The 23,307-nt window shown below is 33.8% G+C and overlaps 2 protein-coding genes across 6 annotated transcripts; both read right to left on the bottom strand.

Annotated features, from left to right (window-relative positions):
- Nucleotides 1-218: 218 nt before the first annotated feature.
- LOC147390682 (cationic amino acid transporter 1-like) lies at nucleotides 219-6,467 on the bottom strand. 5 transcript variants are annotated; one of them, XM_086459734.1, is made up of 4 exons: nucleotides 6,320-6,458; nucleotides 5,982-6,117; nucleotides 3,631-4,099; nucleotides 219-1,835 (listed from the first exon to the last, which is right to left on the bottom strand). In XM_086459734.1, the coding sequence occupies exons 3-4, from the start codon at nucleotides 4,034-4,036 to the stop codon at nucleotides 451-453; spliced, it is 1,791 nt and encodes a 596-aa protein (XP_086315860.1). In that variant the 5' UTR covers nucleotides 4,037-4,099; nucleotides 5,982-6,117; nucleotides 6,320-6,458; the 3' UTR covers nucleotides 219-450. The 5 variants fall into 5 exon arrangements, with proteins under 5 accessions (XP_086315860.1, XP_086315861.1, XP_086315862.1 ...); XM_086459735.1 differs by having other exon boundaries at nucleotides 5,982-6,093; nucleotides 6,320-6,447; XM_086459736.1 differs by having other exon boundaries at nucleotides 5,982-6,053; nucleotides 6,320-6,412.
- A 5,754-nt stretch (nucleotides 6,468-12,221) lies between these two features.
- On the bottom strand, nucleotides 12,222-15,413 carry LOC147390681 (Carbohydrate-binding X8 domain superfamily protein). Its single transcript, XM_086459870.1, has 4 exons — nucleotides 15,170-15,413; nucleotides 13,591-13,929; nucleotides 12,734-12,764; nucleotides 12,222-12,643 (listed from the first exon to the last, which is right to left on the bottom strand). The coding sequence occupies exons 1-4, from the start codon at nucleotides 15,222-15,224 to the stop codon at nucleotides 12,559-12,561; spliced, it is 510 nt and encodes a 169-aa protein (XP_086315996.1). The 5' UTR covers nucleotides 15,225-15,413; the 3' UTR covers nucleotides 12,222-12,558.
- Nucleotides 15,414-23,307: the final 7,894 nt, after the last annotated feature.

Raw genomic sequence — 23,307 nt, 5'->3', positions numbered from 1 at the left:
TATAGTTTCATATGATGTGGTTGAAAAGCAACATTCAAACATTTATAAGCATTGTAATCGGAATGAAGAATCATGGATCAACAAATCCCCGAAGCATGCCGTGGAGAAAACCCAATCCCCACAAATTTTTTGGTCTCCTTACATTGTAATTTGCTTTAATATTTTGGTGAGGATTCAGACCTCTGCACTAATACCACAAGAACAACTACTACTCAAAATGAAAGCTTAAATAAAGGATCAAATCTATTGAACCAAATTATATACACAAGCCAACATTCTTAACTTGTCCAGGTTTTGACATATTTGCAGTCCAAACAGAAATCCATAGCACTAGCTCAACAACTTACCCAAACATCAATATATTCTAAGAATAATAGAAAGAAATATTACCATTTAATCATCTCCAAAGCAGGAACCTCAGCCCTAGATCATGAAGACAATAGGTAAAGTTTAGGCAGAATCCTTAGCCAATTCCCCAGTACTTCCTTCTTCGACTTTCTTCAACTGGGTACCATCCACCATTTTATTTTTCTCGGATTCTTTCGCCATGTCGTAAGATGCATGAAGCCCAATAAAAAAGTAGTATACAAGTAGCACCACAGTCCAAATCCCGAACCGCACGAATGAATCGCCACCAATTGACCCTAAAAGAAAGATGTTAATTGCAATTGATAATGATGGCAACCAAGGTACAAGCGGGACGCCCCACAATTTTGGACTTCGAGCATGTGGAACAAACAACCAGATCCCCAGAGTTGCCAAGAACCAAACCGGAACTGTTATTACATAAGCAATCCATCCATTCTCTGATAAAGCCCAGTAAACAGCGGTCGCTATGGAAGATACAAGTATAAGTGCAAGGCACAAAATAAGCTTGTTACGGTCATTTGGTGTGGTCACACCACTTACATAGTACCTTCGGACGAGAAGAGCAAGAGCAACAAGCAAGAAAATGAAAAGTGTCGAGATGGAGAGAAGGTCTGCAAGAATAGTAAGTTTGGTGAAGAAGGCAATGATGGCAGTAGCAACAAGCATGACTATGGTGGCATTGATGGGTGTCCCAGTTCGCTCATGTACGTTTGCTAGCCATGGTGGCACCATGTGAGTTCGGGCAATGTGGGTAAGATACCGAGCCTGACCCACAGCACCAACGAGCAAGACTGTCGTCATACCTTTTAGTGCTCCGGCAGCAACAACATACTTGGCCCAGTCCATCCCAACTGCCTCAAATGCGACCGAGAATGGAGCATCCGCATTAATATCTTGATATGGCTGCATGAGACATAGAGTGATGGCTAGAACACAATACAAAAATGTAGTTATTGACATTGAGGCAACAAGACCAATTGGGATATCTCGTGCAGGGTTCTTCGTCTCTTCAGCCATAGTTGAAACAGCATCAAACCCGACATAGGCAAAGAACAATACAGCTGATGCCTTGAAGACGCCTCGAGCTTCATAAGGGGCAAATGGAGTGTAATTCTCAGCTTTGGCATTAATGAGACCGGCAATAATGATAAAGAAAATAACAGCAATATGGACAATGGAAGCGATATAGTTGAAAATTGAAGAACCCTTGGTACTCAGGACGGCAAGGATGCATATAATGATGATGACACCTACAGCAATTGGGTCAAGTTCATTGTAGTCCTTGGTAAGGCCGTGGGCAGTAATACGGAAGTCTTCGGGTTTGTAATTACAAAGAGTGGCAAAGTAGGATGTCCATGACCGGGCCACGGCAGCGCCACCAATTACATACTCGAGGAGAATGTTACCGGCAGCTATGAATGCCATGAAGTCACCTAGCTCTACTCTTAAGTACGCAAATGACCCACCTGAAACAAAGTAAAGGAAAATGTTAGATGTGTGCGTGTGTGTGTATAAATTCTTTAAAACACATTTTCACCTATAAAAAGCATTTCAAAGATTAATATACATGAACAACTTTGATCAGTCCATTCTAAAATTACTAATAATACATTATAAAAAACAATGAATGGTTTAAATGAACAGCCCATATTTGGCAAATTCATTATCTTTTAATGAGATTAGGACTTCAATCTAATTATAAAACAGTCCATATGTGGGCACAACTGCACAGTTATCTATAAAAATTATCCGGTTTGCTTATAAAACAATAAGGGATTGACCATGGGAAAACCAGACTTCCATTTTGAAAATTTCATATCATTTAGTAAAGCTTTAGCTTTCTTGAAATAGTACTCTTCTTTTCCTTTTTTTATTGGGTGTTCAGTTGATTGCTGAACTCCTTTTATCATTCACATCATGACCGAAGCCGACCACAACCCATTGACACCATTGGCTTATGCATTTAAACAAAAGATGAAATATAATAAAGTGCTCCATTGACACACCGCCTGCTCAAGAATTAAGGATCTGTGGGTGAAATGTTCTCTAAGGGTTAACAGATAAATGTACGGATTCCTTGATTGATCAAGTCCAATATACCATTAAAATCTCACCTCATTACCAGGTCATGCTTTACATAGCCATTGGTTCAAGTTGAATAATGGGCATTTGGAAGGATAGAAGTCATAGGGTTAATGACAGTAAAGAAGAGAAATTTCAAAACATAAATCTAGACATGAAAGTGATATTGTTTCAATTAGTAATTCATTTAAAGCAATGTATAGAGCAGTTCTTCGAGGATCTTGTATTTAGATGGGACACACTTGTTAGTTTAAATTCCTAGGTTGCTGTATTTTCCTTCTTCTGTTTTGGTTTTAGACTCGCCTGATTTTCTCATTCACTAGGATTTTGTTTGTAATCCTTCTTTAGTTGTTTTTGATTAATTTTTATATCTAGAAAAAAAAAGTCATGAATTATTCAAAAAAACAACTAATATTCGGTATTTAGATCATACAATTGCTATCAACCAAATTAAACATTGGAGGTTCAAATGAATGTTGAATGAAATCCTAAAACAAGTACACGGGGCTAATTGCTTGCAAGAAAACATTCATATTTGAAGTCGGTCCAAGCCATTTGGTTTGGATGTGTTAACCAACCAACTATTCCAAAAACCGATCTGTTGGAGAAGAGGAGAACTATGAATATAAGAGGATCATGGGACACAACTGGGGTACGACACACCCAGGAGTGGAGAAAAATATACACTCAACACTCCCCCTCACCAATAAGGGTAGAAAGAATCGAACCCACGACCTATATGAACCTAGTGCTCAGTAAACATTGTGAACCAACCAACTACTCCAAAAGACAGATCTGTTGGAGAGGGGCAGAATTATGAATAGAAGGGGTCACGAGACTTAACTGAGGTATGACACACCCGGGGGTGGAGGAAAATATACACTCAACAGAATGCTACATTTAAAACATAAGCTAGATGATAGAATGGGGAGACAGAGATGTTGAAGATCATAACATGAGTGATTTGTCATATTTTTTTTTTGATCGATAGTGATTTGTCATATTTTGATTCCTATATATCCATTCAAGTGGGTAAAATGTACAATACAAGATGGGCTTTGTTTGGTTCACAGCCTATAGTTACTTGTTAAGGATTGCATGTAAAAAAGAACAACTAAACTAAAAAATCAGAATTCTAACTTGAACAAAATTCAATTTCCAAGTACATTCGAAGTGTACCTGCCACAGGAATTTCAACAGCGAATTCGGTGTAACAGAAGACCGAGAGCATGGCAGAGATACCAGAGACAACAAAAGAGAGAACAACAGCGGGACCCGCCTCAGTTCTTGCAACAAGACCAGTGAGAACAAATATACCAGCACCAATGACCGCACCAATGCCAAACCACATAAGGTCCCACCAAGTAAGGTTCTTCTTCATCTCATGGTGGCTCCGAGCCTTCACCTCATGAAGCTCAATACTGTCAAGAGATCGAGCGAGAAATCGATCTTTCAACCTGAAACCAATCTCACCCCACGCCTTTTTATAGTTTCCCCAGCTTTGGAACGATTCTTCAGGTAGAAAATCTTCTTTTGTGCAAGAACATCCCCTCCTCTTCACTAGTCCTCCCTCACTAACTCCCATCTTTTCTTCCTTTTCTCTGTTCCTCTTCTTGGAGGGATTATTTTATAAAAATCTAAAGAATCTCTGGAAATAAATATAGTTATTATGAGGTATTAGCACAATAACATAATTCATTGGTTGATTATCAAAGATGCTTACAAATGATCAGAATTGTAGGAGCTGTGATAGAGCCAAGCATGATTTTAAATTCAACTGAATCAAACTAATAGCATGGTTTTAAATATTGGTTTCAAATACTGTCTCGTTCACAAATGATGCCAACATGACTTAACTTTTAAACCCATTTCAAAGCGAGCCCAAAAAAAAAAAAAAAAAAAGGAAAAAAAGTTTGAGATGCCTAAGAATTGAAGAAATCAAGTCTCGATTTTGGTATCTCGTCTCGGTCACGAAACGATACCAAGATTATTCGGTCTTGGATGATTTTTATGCCAACATGCCAAGTACACAATTTTTTTGTGTTTTACAAATCAGCTTAACTAGCCTTACAACTTCACTTCCCATAGACTGATTTAATAACAAAACCATGGAAATTCTTAAAAATCATTTAATAAATAATCTTTTTTTTTTTTTAAAGACGCAAACTCATAAATAAAAAAATGGTGGGCTTGACTTACTTAAGAAACACTAAAAAAAATTAAATAAAATCCGATAATTGGGGGTGCCAGTCAGATTCAACTAGACGTATAGGAAGGACTGCATGGCCTACCAATGTACGTAACCAAAGGTCTTCCTTCCTTATCCAGCTGACGAGATTTAGTATTTCCTTAATAAAAAGAAGGGGATGATAGCGTGAAATCGATTTCACGTAGTATTCTATGGCCAACAAACCAAAATATGCCGCGTGGCACACTATTTAGACTCTCTTGAAGAACAACTTTTGGCCCACCCTCCACCAGTAGATCCCATACCACTGGTTTAGAATTTCAAACTGATGACATAAATATGTCCATCCCTTGACCACAGTCCTCTTTGAGAGACTAAGACAAAATGGCCAAAATATCCTAATCTTTCTCCCTCAGACCCATGCTCTTCAACTTAGAAGGTAAACTACTTTTAACCTATTTCACTTCATCCTTCAACCTCCTGTTAAAAAAAATTCTATCTTGTTCTTTGAGATTTGCATGTTGAAGGTGATAAAATTTTAAGACATTAAAAAATATGAGAGCTGATATTGCACACAATTGGTGTGGTGTTAGTAAAAGTTGGTGCGGCAATATTAACTCTCTAAAAAATTTACCCAGAAATGATAATGCTTGGTTTCCGAGAAAAAATACCCATCCTTTGAAGAAGACCATGGTGGAGAGAAATTGAGTTTAAGATATTTTAAAATTTTCAAAATTATCCTGAGTTCTCTCCCATCAATCCAAACATGGTGGAGAAAAACTTGAGTTTCTATTCTTTTCTCTTCTCTTAATAAGTTTCTCTTCCCCCTACTTCTCTCAATCCAAACATAGTCTTTAGTGAAAAAAAAAAAAAATACATGAAAAGTGCTTAAATCTACTGCATAGAGAATCATGAACTATTATGATATTTTTTTAAACATACAAATTCTCAATCATGTGGGCCAAAACTTTTATAAATATATGGGCCTAAACGAGTGTTTATGGGCTCCTTGAACACTCAAAAATTGAAGAGACCCAAAAGGATCAAATTCTGAAAAAACCATGCCAACTAATGATAAAATTGGGTAGAAAAGACAAACAAAATCAACGGAAGATTTCAATGGAAATTTCCCGAAAAGTCGGTCCGTCCAACAAACGATTCCGATGGAAAGAGATTCCCTAGAGAAATTGATTTCCTCAGAGATGCATCAATCCTAAGGGATCTCTTCCCATCTCATTCGTTCGAAAAGTCCAAATTTTTCCGTGATTTCACATCGATTGCAGAGGAAAAAGAGATTTTGAAGCAAAAAAATTCACAAACACACACACAGAAATTTTAATACCTTTAAGTTTGAATCCTTAAACGAAAGACGTTGGAGATCAAAGAAGCCGAAGAGATTTGAATCAAGAACTCTCTATTAAAACACCACCACACAAAGTCATCTCTATCTCTCTCTCTCTCTCTGTTCGGCAGAATCACTAAATACCAACTGGAAACATCTAATAAATTACAGATTTCTTTGGATAATTCCAAACAACGTCGAAATCGAAAGGAACATTTTCAAATATAATAAGATCCACAAGAATTACAGATTAAAGAAAAAGAAAAATACAGATCAATCCAAATATTTTATTCAAAAAATTAATAAATTAAACGAAAACAAGTCAAGATGATTTGAACCTGTTTCAAACTCCAATCTCAACCCTTCGATCCGAAAGAATCTCCCCCGGAATTTAGACTCTTGACTTTTCTCCTCTGAATTATGAATATTAGAGGAAGAAAGAAAGACAAAATATTACTAGGAGCTTTGTGGTATATAAAGATGAAGCGGGAGCGGGAAAGTCTTCCACCAATAGACTAGCTCTTGAATGACACGTGTCTGTTTCGTTTTACTTAACAAATATACCCCTGAGTTCATGGAATATTGGCAAACGGGTTTGAGTCAAGCTCGGACGCAAGGTTTCAAAACTCGGTATCTTAGGATTGCATTTTTCTTGATTTTTTTTATTACCAAAATGATCATGATTATTTTAAGTTTAAAATGTAAAGATGGAGGGCATTTGTGAGATTCAAATTTTTGTGTAATTTAATATACTAATTAAAATAATTTTTAAATATTATATAGTAAAATTGATATTTTTGTGATTTTGAAAAATAATCAACATGATCATGAGATTGAGGGGTTATAATTTTCTTAATTTTTAATTAAAAATTGATTCTTCTTATATTAAATTTTAATATAAAAATGAGAGCATTTGTGATATTCAAATTTTGGTACACTAGTAGAGAAAACAAAGTCAAGAATAGACCAATCACATCTGCAAATTTACAAAACCATTTTTGATTGATCAATTAGGGTTCTTTTAAGATTTTAATATTTTAAATTCACATAGAAATTTATTAATACAAATTACAATAAACATTTCTTTTTTAAGGGATGTCAAAAGCAGTATGAACAGATTTGAAATATTTGACTGATCTGAGTCGTATCGAATCAATTGAGTCAATATGACTCGGTGGAGACAAAACCGAGTTTTAAAAAAGGTATCTGCTTCTAGTTTCCCAAAAAGCTGGGAAGGAATAAAAGGCAAGATGCCGACTAGATGAATTTTTACTAATTTTAGTTACGATGGCAACAATCCAATATAGGAAACCGGTTGGTTCGGTTAAACGCAAGTGGGGCCCACAAGATTCCACGTGATTCTTTGCTGTGGAACCGGAACTTACAGATTCACTCCAGTTGTAGTGTGGAAGAGAAAATTGATTAGCTGACATATGCTGTCCTAAATTTAAAGTGTGAATGGGTTTGAAAAGTCAAACCACTTTACTCTCTTACAATACTGGCACACTAGCATTCTTTATTTGACCGAGAAGGAGAAAACCATTCGATTAGTCAACGATCTGATCATCAGATAAGGTGGTGACGTATTAGTCTTTAATTGAGATGAGGACTTTTATACACTCCAAAGAAGTAGAATAAACGGCAGAGATCACAATGGATTTCCTAGGGATCTGTCTCCAAAGAAACCTCTCTTTACATCTGAACCTTGTTTGACTTCTTATGTACGAAGGCAACTTGTATAAATCGAGGTGAAATGGTTGCTAAGGTATCAATAAAGCCCATTGGTCGGCTAACCCGGCCCGGTCCATATAAAAAAAAGGGTTAGGACATCAAAGGTAGAGCCGGGTTCAATCATTTTCAACCCATTAAATCTGGGTTGGACTAGGGCTTAGTTGTGCGTAGTGCAGCCTGATCCGACTTATTCAGCTTGATTAGGAGTGGGATTAGGTCGGGTCGTGTTTGTGTAAGGTTATTGAGAAAATTTACCAAACCCAACCCATTTATAACTAAGTATACTTGACCAAACCCATATATAACCCATTTAATAAAATATTAATCCATATTGAAAAAAAAAAAAAAAAGTTTCATTTCCACCATTAAAATTATTTAAGCAAGTTGATGCCCTCACTCAAACCTGACCCATTTAATAATCGTGTTAGACGATTTGACACTATTATGACCCAAACCCCAATTAAACTTGACCCAAACACACTAATTTCATGTCATGTTAAGATTGCCAACCCTATACTTGATATATTCTTAACATGCATAGGTAGACAAATGTTTTTCAAGTATAACTTAATTGAAAGCAAAATATATTGTATAATTACAATTTGCTTCTCATCTATCTGTTATAACTTAAATAAGACATCAATTTCAAAATTAATTGGATAATATTCTTACATGTACACATGAAAAAAGTATTTGAAAAGTACAAAAAAAATTTCCCTTTTATTCATTTTTATTGGCTAAAGTCTGGTCCAAACTTTTTAGAGTCAATCTAAAGTTTACTTGACTTAGGCCCAAGATAAATCATTTAATTTAGCTTATAATTATAAATTTATATCTATTTATTTTCAAATAACGATAATTTGTTATAAAATAAGTTGGATTACAAATTAAATATTATAAACCCTAACTGACTCTGCCAGTATTTTCCATGTATCTCGAAAGTGTTTTATAGCTCGGGCGAGTCAATGTAAAGGAGTATTCACATGGCAAAACCTACTCGTTAAAGAATGATATCGAGATGATATATATAAAATCATATCTAAAGCCCATTTCCCCCCAAAATTACATCCCTTTCCTCTTGGAACACTTTCCCCTTGACAAAATTATATTTCCTCAAAAGTCTCTTTTTTTCTCCCCTAAATTACAGAAGAGAGAAGGAGCACCCAAAAATTATTGAAAATTCTTGATTTTTTTATTCAGAATTTTATTACAATCTGCTTCAAATTTTCCAATTTGTTCTTGAGGTTCGAAGAAAAAAATCAATAGAATCTTAAGGTTGAAGAGGATTATAATTTGCATTAGTTTTTTGAAGGTTGCATTGCATAGAAAGTGATTGAAGGGCAGGATAAAACTTTTGTACCCAAGACGTTGAAGATGACTTGTTTTGCGAAGAAAATCATGGGTCCTTTTTAGTTATTTGTTATTGTTTGTATATGTTTCATATATACTAGACTTTTTTATATAGAGAATTAAAACTTGAAAACTCAATCCAACTTGAAATCCCATTGAGTACTCGAGTGAGATAATATGAAATAATGAAAAAATATTAAAATTAGTTCAGAAACATTGGAAAGTCATGCATGTGGGTAGAGTTCAAGAGCCAAAGTGTTCTTTCTTGTACGGGTTAGAAGTTTCGGAATGGGCTGATGTTTTTGTGAGGATAATCTTAGCCCATTCCAAAACTTCTAACCTCATGTTTATAAAATGAAGAATCATAGACCGTCAATTTTTTGTAAATCACTTTTGATCGGGTTAGAAATTTTGGAATGGACTGGTTTATTTGTGAGGATGGTCTCCTCACTATAAGGATCATCCTCACAAAAACTCGGCCCATTCCAAAACTTTTAACCACACCATATATGAGAGAGAGAGAGAGAGGTAGGGTTCAGTAGACAATGTTAGGGAGACAATTTATCGTATATGACTTAAAAGTTTCAAATTTAGCTAATTTTTTATGAGGTTGATCTATATGGTGAGGAGATCATTCTGACAAAAAATCAGCCTAATATGAAATTTCTAATCTGATAATGATATTTATTGGGAATCTACGGGCCAATTTAGTGGCCTTTGGACTTTTATTTTGAATGAAGATTAGGTTTTGTACTTTTGGGCCTTGGAGTTTTTATTACTCTTTTGGACTTGAATCAAGTTTTTTGGAAACCTCTTTGTGGATGGGCTCGTGGAATTTGCGATGTCTACACCATGTTTTGGTGCCGCCAACTTATTTCTTTGAATATTAGAGATACCTTTATGTTTTCAAACTGATAAAAAGCTCCCCAGACCTAAGGCTATTGGATTACATAATCCAATTTACAAGATTTAGGCATCAAAATCAATCAAATTGAATAATTAATGATTAAAACAAATCTCGAGTTTAGAACTTCCCATATTCAATTGAAAATGATGAATAATCTATAATATAGAGATCCAATAAAAAAGAATAGCGATGATTATAATTCTCTCTTGATCTTCAAATTCCTGCAAAAATCAAAATCAAAATAATGGAGACAACTCTATCACAAAGTCCTATAGCATAATAGCTATTGAATTATGATGCATGACTTGAGTTGATGCTAGGCACTCGAATTGTCAAGATAACCATCGGATAGGGCCATTGGGCCAGAGATTATTAAATCTGAGCCCATCCAGGATTTTTTGGGCTGAATATCAAGGCCAATCCAGTTTAGTGTAGGCCCAGTTGAAACTCCTACTTCCATCTCTGCCGTTCTCATTAGAAGGATATTTCCAACCAAATATTCCCCCAATACGTGTGACTGAAATGTGAGGAAACAGTCATCCTTGAGATCAGTAATGTTCCTAAATAAGTGAATCACAAGGAATTTTCTTTTATCTAAGCCGTACGTTTGACGCTTGTATTTATTTTTTTAATTTTCAGATAGAAGAGTTCGGACCAACAAAAACAGGACAAAAAAAATATCCCCCACAAAGATCTTCGACAAAGACATCTCAAACCTTAATCAGAATTCAGGGCTCCGCCTCGAATACCCTCCAAATTACCAAATTCTTGTTTCATTTGATCGTATCGTGAGAAATTGTTACGTACCGTTTTACAAGCGATACGAAATGTGGATTGGCCTCAGAGTCAGGACATGGCCTTGAGTGACAACCCGTTTTCCGGATCGGATCATTGACCACCGAGTTAAAATTAGTCATACTATTGGACAGGACTGGCAATGATCCGAAATATACCGGATGTCCGAACCTGTCCCATCCCATCCGATCCAAAAAAATATGAAAATTTGGATTTTGTTATTGAAATCTTACTGATTCGGATCTACTTAATCCGATCCAAACATATTTTAATATTGTTTTTATTCTTAATTTCATATAAATACATATAGATAAAACGTTTTAATTTTTTTTATTTCCCTTTATATTTTTAGCAAGAAAGTAGGTTTTTTTAAAAAATTTGGACATTAATAATTTGAAAATAGGGCATGTGTTCGGATTGGACTGAATCAATTTCGGATCAAGAATGAAATGTAACGAATCAAATTCAATTCACATATTCATTAATTTGTTCGAATTGAAAGGATCGGGTACACCTTTATAATAAAAAAAAAATCAGATTGGATCGGAATGGCACTCTTCTGATACTGAACCGATCAATTACCAGCCCTACTATTGGATTTGATTGAGATGAGTCAACCAATCTCAAATTAATTTCTTTTTGTATGAAAGTCTTATTTTATATCCAATACAAACATAAATTCTAAAATATTTATATACCTACGTAAAATAAATAAAAAAAAAAAAGGGTAACATTTTGTATACCTAAATTCTAACATATATTTGGAAAAGCTATACACATTCTATTTGTAGGAATTTCAACTTTAATAATCAAATTATTTTTCTTCTTCGGATATTTTTTATTTTTTTGATAATTTTTTTTAAGGTATGTTTGTTTTGAATGAGCTCAGTAACTTGGTGTTGGTGAGATTCGAACTCAAGTCTCTATTCTCATCACCCAAAGATTTTACCAACTAAGCTAATTGGCGCCAGTAAGATATGTTTAGTTACTGGAAACACATAAAATTTTGATTTTTCAAGAAAATATCATTTGAATGTATTTAATTCATTTAGAAAATTAATTTATTAAGAAAACAAGATTGGTTGACAATGATGAAATTTTACCACACAAACGACATAATATGACAATTAAAATCATCATCTTTAATCTTAAAAATTAACTGACATCTATAAGGGTAAACATTTTTCTAAATAAAAGATAATTTTTTAACAAATCGCAATCTTAATCCTATATAAAAATTCCAACATGGCTGGATAAAACTCGCATGACGACGGCCACAATTGGTTAATCTATTCGGCAAGGAAGTCGGCCCAATATAATAAATAAATAAATAAAATGTAGCGTACGTAAAGGGCATGTAAAATGAACAGCCCATGTGCCCCAACCTTCAATGTCAATAAAAATCAAAACTCAGCTTGAACAAAGTTATTGCATATTTAATTTGAACTTTTGGGGTTTCAGAAACAACTAAATATACAAATAATAAGGCAGAATTGAGACTAATAAAGGAAATAAAAAATTCTGGCCTTAAGGATCAAGCAAAGCTACACTTTTGATTTTTGCCCAACAAAAGTACAAAATGCAGTTATTCTTAGTCCAATACAAAAGAAAGGTATATTTTAGCATAGTACATAGGAAAAATGCTAACCTACTCACATGACATCCCTAAGATCTTATCCTACGCATACCCAAATCCATCCAAGACTACCAAAAATCAATTCTGGTATGCGCAGGTTAAGCCCACAATGCCACATGAGTAAGTTATACTAAAGGATTCACCCTTTAATCAGCTTCTCAAGTACAAAGGAGTGAAAATCCGAAAAGTTTCCACCAAATAAAGCTCGGTTTGGCCAATGGTGGTGATGAAGAAGGTACAGACCTGAAATTATAAGAGAAAAAAAGTGAAATAATATATATTTTTTTCTTGAAAAGCCACCAAATGCGTATGATAGAAACTCGAGACACGTACCCTGATGTGGCATAATTACAGCTTCCGTAACCTGTAATTAAAGAATAACATAAAGCTTAATTGATTAAGGTAAATTAAAGAATTGATGCTTATAGTTACCAAAAAGGAACTATAACATACTTAGACCATCAAAATATATTTACTCATGGATCTGTACCATCCACAACTTAAATATGATCACTTGATTTCTCATCTATGACACATGAACCAAATCGAAGAAATGAAACCTAAACAATAAACCCTCTCCCTATAATTCACCTATTTATTTAGTCGTGAATTTGATACCCAGTATGGGCATTAATTCCCCAGGGAGCACCCATGAGAGTGCACCTTCACTTACTTAGTGCATGTGATGTGGGGGCGTTGCATGTACCCCGGGACTTGTCCTTCGACAAACTATGATCTACAGGCCTAGTCCGTTGTCTACAGGGACACTCGGTTATCAAAAAAAAAATACTAATAATAATAATGCACCTATTTTATTTCTTGAAAATTAAACATCATTTTTATAATCTCCAATTTTATTTTATTTTTTCAAAATCTTTCATGAACAAGCCCCGCAAAATAATTACCAAATTTGGACTTCATTACTATGACCATTACACCAAAAGAACCTCAGCAACCACGATGCAGAAAGTTTAAATTCTTATCTCTTGGGGTTGTAAATACAAGATCTAAAGATTCGATGACCGAAGACACCTCCCACTAGCTTGTCAACATGAACAACCCTATACTACAAGTTGTTCTCGATTAGTGCTATTGATGGTGAATTGGGTGGTCTTGATTACAATCGAACCAAATTTAATTTAAGTTAAACATGAAAATGCAAACGCAGTTAAAGGAGAAATCATACGTACTTGGATTATTTTTTGTTAGAGTTGCAGTTCCTCCAAAATTGCAAGCAATATCGGAATTCCCATTCTGTTGGTAATAGGCGTTGAAGGCAAATGATCCATGCGAGAGGATCGTGTCAGGTTCAAAGCAATCACCACCTGATTTGATCGGGCTACAATCCGTCATCCCAGGTCCACAAGCCCAGTCTAAAGCTTTTTGCAAATCGACCTGAGAGACCCCGGGAAGAGCTACACACCATGTTGTGCCATCAAGGAATGTCGTGTTCCCCTCCGGAGGTGATAAGGTCGTAATGGGGGCTTCTGATTCCGCCTTCTCTTGCATCACTGCCTCCATTGTAGAAACTGAAATATTTCATTAAATAAAATAACAAAATTAGTGAATATAACCTCGCCGTCGTCTACATTAAATCCGAATAATGCATTAAATTGGTTGAATTTTATTATAGGGCTAGTACTATTAGGATTCTTATAAATTCCAATAATTTGATTCCAAATTTTGAAGATTTGGATCACTTGTTTTTCCATGATTCACTTGCTCCCAATGCTCTTTTTAATAAATAAATCATCCAATCATATTTGAATTGAAGAAAAGTTTATTTCATGATTCATTTACGAACAGATAACGATCGAAATTCAAAAGAACATGTTAGTTGAAGGTTCTTCTTGATTCAATAACAAAAAAAAAAAAAATTGTGATTGAGATGAGTCCCGCCCCTTCAAAATTTTGAAGGAACCCCCTCATTACAAGACAGGTGGCGTTTTGAATTTATTTCACACCCCTTACATTTCTGCCAAATTTTGAAATATCTCCTCGGAAATGCCACGTGTAATCCAATGGAGAGGGTTTCTTCAAAATTGAATTAATGTTTTAGACATAAATGAATTGAGGAATAATATTTCTTTAATGATAAGGATGGATGGATGGATGAATGAATTTTACTTATTTATTTTTTCTTGTAACATTCGGATTAAAAATTATTCAATCATTCAATAATTAGGAAATAATTGGGGCAATAAAATTACTATTTTGGCCTTAAATTAGTGAAATTTTATTCCAAGTGTTTGAAATTAATGGTTGATTTATATATTTAAAATAATGCATAATACATGTTTTAGATGACTAAAGCAATAATAATGCATAATACTCGAATCAATATTTCACAAACTTATATTAAAAAAGGTAAAAAAACCACATTTTAACCCTAATTCCACAAATGATTCTAGAAGTGATGCATAAAGATGACGAGCCCTAAACAGCCTCAATACTCTATATTATAGGTCTCTGCATTTATAATATAGGTGTTTTAGCAATAACCACACTTGTAGGGAGCTGTATATTATTAATGAGACATTCAGGGACCCCTCCCAAATTTCAGAGGGTTTTGAGAAATGCAGTCCAATCTAAACTCTAAAGACATTTTCCATTACAGAAACACACAATAAAAGCAAAAGAGAAGAACTAAAAACATATAAACATTAGAACAGAGCTTGAAACACATTTACAAACTTGAGCTGATTCAGAAAAGAAAACATCACAGAGATCAAGAACAGAAAACAATAGAGAAAGAAAAATAAAACATACCCAGATAGCATTCCATCACTAAAAAAATCAGAAAAAATCCTATTTTGTTTCTCATGGCCGATCAATCTAACCCACTGATCCAATACAAACTTCAACTCTCTCTCCCTCTCTCTTAAGAAGAATAACTCTTAAACTTGTTATAAATGAAAGAGTTTTGAATAAAAAATGAAAAAGAAAAGAAAAGAGTTTTGAAACTTTGGCAGTTTGTTTGTTTAAAGAAAATGGCTTCTGTGTGCCGAAGGCTAGTGGTAGCTGGCATATCTCAGAGGCGGTACAGAATTCGGCAATAAACTTTCCATCTATTTCTACTTCTTAGTTGATACGCTATACTTAAATTTATCGCGATATATTGAGCATTTCACGTGGCAACCAATCGGTTCGATACTGGATCAGTATCACTCCAATACCGATCGAATTATTGAACTTCTGAACCGAATCCGATCCGAACACATGCCTCATTTTAAAATAATCAATGTGCAAAAAAATTAAAAAATATAAATTTTAAAAAATCGACTTCCCAACTAAAAAATATCGAGGGAAAGACTAAAACATTTTATCTATATGCATTTATATAAAATTAAGAATAAATAAAAAATTATTCAAATGTGTTCAAATCAAATTTTTTTCTGGGCAAATTGGGTTACATCCGAATCCAATCCTTACTTGTTTCAGATCTAAGATTTCAATTCAAATCTGATCTAAAAATTAGATTTTTTCATGTGTTTTTTTAACGGACATCGAGTATATTTCGAATTACTACCAACCTTAATTTCACAATTAATTTCTTGTACTTTTTTTTATTAGATATTTATATTCTGTTTTAAGACATAGAAATATCAAGACTTGGGTGTAATTGGGTTGAGTCTACTTATTGACTCGGTCGTCTGGTGGGATGAGTTAAATAAATATGTGCAAAATATTCAAGGAAAAATTACTCGATAGACCTGTGGGAGGGGTTTCTTTCTAGAGTCCCAAAATTTCAGTTGTCACTTGATAATGTCAAACCTCATATCTCTTTACAATATTTTTGGAGTACACAAAATGCATATATTATAGTTGCAAGATGAACACTTGAATCAAAAGTTATGAAATTTTCAAAAAACTTAAATTCTAATTTCGTTTGTAATTTTTTTGGTATAGAGCATTGAAATAAATTGAAAAAATACATATAAATGTTCAAAACTAGGCGCGCACATATATATATATATATATATATATATATATATATATATAGGGTAGCATTCGACAACCAATGTTAGGAGCCAAAATTTGTCCTATATAGATTAAAAGTTTTGGATTTGGCTGATTTTCTGTGAGGATGATCTCTATGATGAGGAGTTCATCCTCACAAAAAACTCAGCCCAATAAGAAACTTATAACCATCAAAGTGATTTACAAATTAACGATAAAATTTGACGATTCACAATTCTAAATCACTTTTGAATTTTGATGGGTTAGAAGTTTCAGATTGAGTTGGTTTTTTGTAGGATGATTTCCTCACCTTAAAGATTAACCTCACAAAAAATCAATCCAACATGAAACTATTAAGCCATATAGGACAAAGGCGTTGCTCCCTAACGTTAGCTGTTGAGCGAGACCCATATATATAATATGTATGTACGTGGAATGCTATCGTCCAAGATCTCATGGGGACGGTTAGCACTCTCCACTACATTTTTTCCCAATAATACTATTCCTCATTTGTCTTTTAGTGAAAAAAATAAGGGTATGTTAGTCTTTTATATAATAAATACATTTATTATGTTGGCATTCAAAACATTTATTATAAAAACAAATATTTAAATCAAAAGATTAAAATGTCCTTAACATTTATTATGTAAACATGCGTTTATTATGCCCTTATATTTTTTCACTAAAAGATAAAATAAGGATGATTATTATTAAAAAGTAAATGTGGTGGACAATGATAACGTCCCCACGAGGTCTTGGACGTTAGCATTCCCCTGTATATATATCATTCTCTATTCATCATTCACGATGGAAAATAAATAAAAAATGACTGCAATCACTAGTGAAAATTCTAAGTATATGAAGAGGATGAGAAAACGATTATTTGGGTGCTACAAAAATATTATAAGGAGAAAAGACGTTGATGGACATTATGATAAAAAAAAATTTACTTAATGGACTTTGAAACTACAACCCAATAGTTAGGGACTATTTAGAAAGAAACCTCTCTCATAGGGTATTAATTAATTTTCCCAATATTTGAAGTGTCACTTTCCAATCCACTTACGGAAAATGACAAAAAAAAAAAAAAAAAAGACAAATCATCCCGATCATTTAGTTATGAAATCCAATGATTGGAATTTATCATTGAGATCATGTGTTTTTAATGAGTCACATGATCGACCCATACTTAAAATTGCATTGATATTACCACACCATTATAATTTAATTATACACAAACTTATATTAAAAATGAATACATATCATTAATATAATAAATTCACATGGTAGATACGCAATTTGCGAATCCAAAGATCATCACTACGTGGATTTGGAGTTGTTGGCATTCTTTATAAAAAAAATGGTGTGAATGGGAACTTAAAATGTGATTTTTGAGAAAAATAAAATTTTTCTTTATAGTAAATGGATTCGACGTGTTGGTCTACTTAAGATCTAAGTAAGTAGTTTGATTATAGAAAAGAAAAAGGTATTAGGCACCCATCTCTCTCCATCGAGTAATCTTAAAAACGTAGTCATTTTACGAAAATGTAATAAAGAAAATAAAATTGAGAAAATGACGATTTTGTACCCTTACACATAATGGATTTGTAAAAGATGACAATTTCGTGGTGTATGCTAATTGTGGATGGGGATTAAAGATAACAAAATTTTATTTTGAAAAAGGGATTTCAATCGCTACACTTTCGATCGAACCGAGGTCTGATCTACCAAAGGTAATGGAGGGTTAGAGTTACACCTTAGGGCTTTCTAAATAAAAATTAAAGAAATGAGGGAGGGAGATAGAAAAGGGAAATGGAGATGAGAAAGATATGGGGTTTTTTACATCACTAATTCCTTACTCTACCTTGTTTTGAAATTTCTCTTTCTTAATCTCCTAATATGTCTTCTTGTTCTTGTATTTGAACTTGAGGATGATAGTAAAGGTATTTTAATATAGAGATTGTGAATTGAGATGTTCTTCAAAGGAATTAAGAGTTGAAAGACTTGAGAAAAGGGATTCAAACATGGGCTTTTTAATAGGGAAAGGGGGGTTTTAAAGGTGTTGAAGGCTACTTTTAGGGATAAAATGGGTTGAAAATGCAAAAATGTAGAGAACAACATGAGGTTTATAAGTGAGATATGTGAAATTTAAAGTTAAGGGGAGGGTATATGTAGAAGGTGGTATAAGGGGGTTATTTTAGATTCAAATGGGTTAGATCTTTCAGTCCATATGGATTGAATGTTAAGTGGGGTTAAGATAAATGAGTTTTGGTTAGAAAAATGGTGGTGTAAGGGGGGTGGTTATTGATATTTTATGAGGGTGGAGGAAATTGAGACATGTGTCAAAAAGGTATGGGATGTGTGTTGGGTGAGTTGATTAAGGAGGTGGAGTGTGAGGATGACTTGTGATGAGGGTTTATAGAAAGTGATGAAGGTAGGTTATGACATGGGATGTGGATTGTAGTATGATTTGTATAGCTTTTAGCCTTTTAGGTATGTCAATGAGGTTGGGTAGAATGATTTTGAGTGGTGGGTTGTGATAGTAACAAATGCCCCTTATTAATGATCATTGATTGTATGAATCTTGATTGTTTATGATCATAGACATAAGTATGGGTTTGGGCTTAGGATTGGGTAATGGTTTAGGTTGAGTTGCGTTTAAGATTGGTTTATGTTCATTGGGTTTAGGGGTTGGGTTGGACTTGGTTAGGATTAGAGCATTTGATTTGAATAAAAATGATCGAATTTAAAATTTTGAATCCTTAAGTCCATTGACGATTTTTTTAAAATAAAATACAGTCTTTTTGAACTCTTTCGAGTTTGGCCCGTTTAAATTGGGATGTCTATACACACCATGATTTTTTTTATTGGTAAGTGAAGGACTAAAAGGACCCCACCCTTTTATTCAAACCGCTAGGCCCCAATCATTTCCTAATTACTGAAAGTTGAATAATTTTGAATACTTACATTACAAAATTTCTCATTTTTTAATTTTATTTTTGTCATTCATCTCATCTTGAAAAGTTCAATTCTCTATCTTATGTAAGAAGAGACGAACGGTTAAATCAGTCCTCAAAAGCCTACATATAACATTGGGTTAGTTCTTTCAACCTACCAACTAATGTGGTCTTCTACGTACTTGCTGAAAGTTGAGGAAGAGTGCAATTGGATCTCATTGTGATCAAAGATTGAATAGGGCTGCCATCATGATGAGACTTGTTTCGATGATTGCAACCAATCAAGAGAATTTATGGGGAAAGTAGATTAAGATTTTTGGACCATGCAATAAGATGCATTGTAGTAAGGTGCATGAGATACACAGTATCACAAATGGAAGATTGTGATGGAGAATGATATATTTAGAACATATCAATTAAGATATTTTAGAATATTCATATTAGGCTAATTTGATATATCTAATACCCTATGGGGGTTTATGTAATAGTCATCCAAGAATTCATAAATAAATTAATTATTTTTTCAGAAGTGCCATGGGCCTTATATTTATTGGTTTGGCATGCTAGGTTTTACTTGGAGAAGGAGATGTGTTCAATTCCTTAGAAAATAGATCATGAGCTCAATGGGATCAGGTACATTTTTCTTTAACTTATTCACAAACATTGGGCTTGGACTCTTATTGCAGTTGTAAGTGAGGACTGGTTCTACTTTGGGCTTGGACTATCGACTTAGCATACAAAATCAACCCAGTATGGGATGAATGAGACGACTTGGTACATAATTAATCAGTTGGAGGTCATCAATCCATGGTTTCAAAACTCGTCCGAGATCGAGACGTATAGCCCGAGTCGTCTCGGTATCAGGCATGGATGAGACCAACAAACAAGTCAATTTTTCAAATTCGATTTAAAACCCCACGTTCATTTTTCTCATTTTTGAATGAGACATCTCAAACGTATCGGAAAAGTTTTCCTAGATTACTCGGTATCTGGCATGGATGAGATGAGACGTGAAACTGAGTTTTAAAACCATGCATCAATAAGAGAGAATATGCATTGAGGGTCAACATGTATGGATGCATTTCGTCCCCACTAAAAGTGACTTTTCCCTCAGGGTCGAAGAGATCAAAATCTCAAATAGCACTGGAAGTGAACATATCCATCTTAACACTTATCTTGTAAGCTACCTATTTCTTATAATTGACGATAACGACCTTGCAAATAACAGAATCAACAACGTTATGATCATCGATCTCATCATGCATCTTGGCGCTTTCCAAAAATGCCCAACCTGATATCACGCACCTCGAAGTTAAAAAAAATAAAAAATACAACACAAAGTCAATTGCGAAATGCCCTTCAAGAGCACTAGTTAAAACAACAATCTTGGCCATAGAATAGTCAAATGTGTGATCTTTATAACAATAGTATTGTTAATCTTGACTCGGGTCTTGTCACCTCTAGTAATATCAACAATAATATCAAATTCTTCAGTGGAAGGGAAAGTCGTCGTATTGATTATTGGCTTGTTTAGGATTATATCCAAAAGCACATGGTATTATCTCTAAACGATTGTCACACATTTTGAGTATTTCATTCTCAATTATTTTGTTTGGAAAAGTGGTGTTAGGTCGTGGAGTGGTGATCCCACAACCTGACACCACTTTCACATTGACTACTAACCACCCTTACTTGCATTGACTAGTGAAATATATAACATACTATCTGCATGATGTAAACACAATACACAATGATTGGAAATTATGTATGAGAAAAATATCATCAAAAATATATCATTGAGATACACAAAAATCAACGGTCAAATGTCTAACTTACATGGTTGGGATCTGTGCTATTTCATAAGTCATATTTGAACTTACACAATCAGATAGACACTAAATTTTTGGCAAGAGTGAGTCCAGATCATATGCACCCAGAGTGGAGGATTGAAATCCTCCTCCCACACCTCAACACACACCACGTAAGCCACAATCCAAGGAATTAATGCTTGAAATATCTCCTTTGCAAAAAAAAAATTAAAATTAAAATTGTGATTTACATGGCATGTGTTGAGTTGTCGGAGGAGGATTTTTAATCCTCCATGCACCTTGGCTGCATACATGAAGACCACATCTTGCATTTAATTTGCTGGGTTGGTGGGAGGGTGCTTAAAGAACATAAAAGAACACTTCCTTAAATGAGTAGGGGAATGTTTGTTTTGCTAAATCTACTACAAGCCAATATAATAGATACAATAATAAAGAAACAAAATCAAATAATGAAAAAATGAACTATAACAGTCACCAAAACTTATAATTTGGAAAAATATCCATGGTCCCATCTATGTATCACACCAAGATAAGAAAAATTCAATTAACATATTCGTAAAAAAAATTAAAAAAAAAATAAATAAAACCAATAATTAATATGATATATAATGCATGAATGGATCAATATGAAATTTTTTGAGGCACATACATTGAAAAGGGTTCGCTTCCGATGATTGAAGGAAAATGACTCTTGTAAAAAATTTATTATTCAATTGTATAAAATTGAAATCAAATGATCAAGATTTATTCTCAGGATAAGTATTATCGATACATGCATTATAAATCCCAATCATTGGATTTTTCATTTATACTACGAGGATATATGTATAATCAAGATATGCATAAGTCTGATGATTGGATTTTGTACTTTTACATGATTGAAATTATTTTCTATGGATGAAAATAATTTATTTGGCTCACAGCTAAGATTATTCCCATTGATGCAAAAAATGAAAAAACTGAAATATGAAAGCTGAAGGAAGAGAAAACAATAGGGAACTTTCCTTGCTTCTCAAACCCTTTTCCTTCGAACTTCGATCGCATACACTTCACCCGAATTTAACTCATGACCCAAATAAAATACTAGACTATATATGGGTGGTGTTCGCCAACTAAAGTTGGGAGCAAAAATTTGTCCTAATATGGCATTAAAGTTTGGGATTGTAAATTTTTATGTACTCATTTGTAAGATCCTTTGTTGAATTTGTAAAGGGTAGGACCCCATTAAACCCGACCCAAGCTTACCGAAACCCCCCCCCCCCCCCAACTAGTCTAAAAGGGGTTGGTACTGGTGGATCAATTCTCATTGCTACTTAGGATCTGTGTGATTACAAAGAAAATGTTTTTGAGGAAAATAAATTGGTATGGTGAAGATGAATTAATTTAAAGCCATATTTCAATATTTTATTGGATCTTAGAAAATGAAAGAAAATGAGTTAGTTTTTAGTTTAGGATGTATGGGTGTAATTGTAATGATAACATCATGAGATGAGAAAATATTGTATTTCTACTATGTTGGGTAGAAGATTCGAACATTTTTTTTTTCTTCCAAAATCAACAATTTTCCCACAAAAATCATATGTATTCAAATCTGATTTTCTGGGGAAAAATAACTTTTCTAACAATACCCTCCCCAATCATAAAAACTCTTACCACTTGTAAATAAATCTTCAAATTGTACAAGTACGTCTTATTACCAGCAATCACTGAGAAGGTAGGACTCACATGAGTTGAAAAAGAAAATATTCCAAAAACAGTGTGGGCTCCACTTCTACATGGGCCTCATCCCACTCTGACTATATTTTTGAATTACGTCAAGTCAGCTCCAAACTTTGTCGAGAAAAACTTCATTTCCATGTGATTATTTATAAAATTCCAAAAAAGTTACAATCAATCGGCTTGGCTTACAAGTTAGAAATTTATTTTGTTAGCTCGAAAATTTCGAAGTCAAATAAGAAACTCAGCCAAATTATTTGCTACATTTAAATTCATAAATATAAGTATTTGTTTAAATACTAAAAGTATTTTATATATTTAATAATTTCAATAAACAACAAGTGGACTTTATTCATATATGCTTTTCATCGAGATACATTTAAAAAGCATCTATGGTTATGTGTTCAACGCCACATTAGAATGTCAAAATCGATGTACATTACAA

The sequence above is a fragment of the Akebia trifoliata genome, chromosome 11 (genome assembly GCF_017979445.1).
Source record: "Akebia trifoliata isolate Shusen 1 chromosome 11, ASM1797944v1, whole genome shotgun sequence".
Taxonomy (NCBI): Eukaryota; Viridiplantae; Streptophyta; class Magnoliopsida; order Ranunculales; family Lardizabalaceae; genus Akebia; species Akebia trifoliata.
Note: the sequence above shows the minus strand (reverse complement) of the source record. Positions and strands in the feature narration are given on the sequence as shown.

Bases quoted from the DNA above. Each gene is read 5' to 3' on its own strand.
- LOC147390682 (XM_086459733.1), bottom strand. From the start codon at position 4,036: ATGGGAGTTAGTGAGGGAGGACTAGTGAAGAGGAGGGGATGTTCTTGC. The intron at 1,836-3,630 runs GTACACTTCGAA...ACTTTGTTTCAG, and splicing joins TGTTGAAATTCCTGTGGCAG to GTGGGTCATTTGCGTACTTA.
- LOC147390681 (XM_086459870.1), bottom strand. From the start codon at position 15,224: ATGAGAAACAAAATAGGATTTTTTCTGATTTTTTTAGTGATGGAATGC. The intron at 13,930-15,169 runs GTATGTTTTATT...GAAATATTTCAG, and splicing joins AGTGATGGAATGCTATCTGG to TTTCTACAATGGAGGCAGTG. The intron at 12,644-12,733 runs GTACGTGTCTCG...TTATAATTTCAG, and splicing joins TGTAATTATGCCACATCAGG to GTCTGTACCTTCTTCATCAC.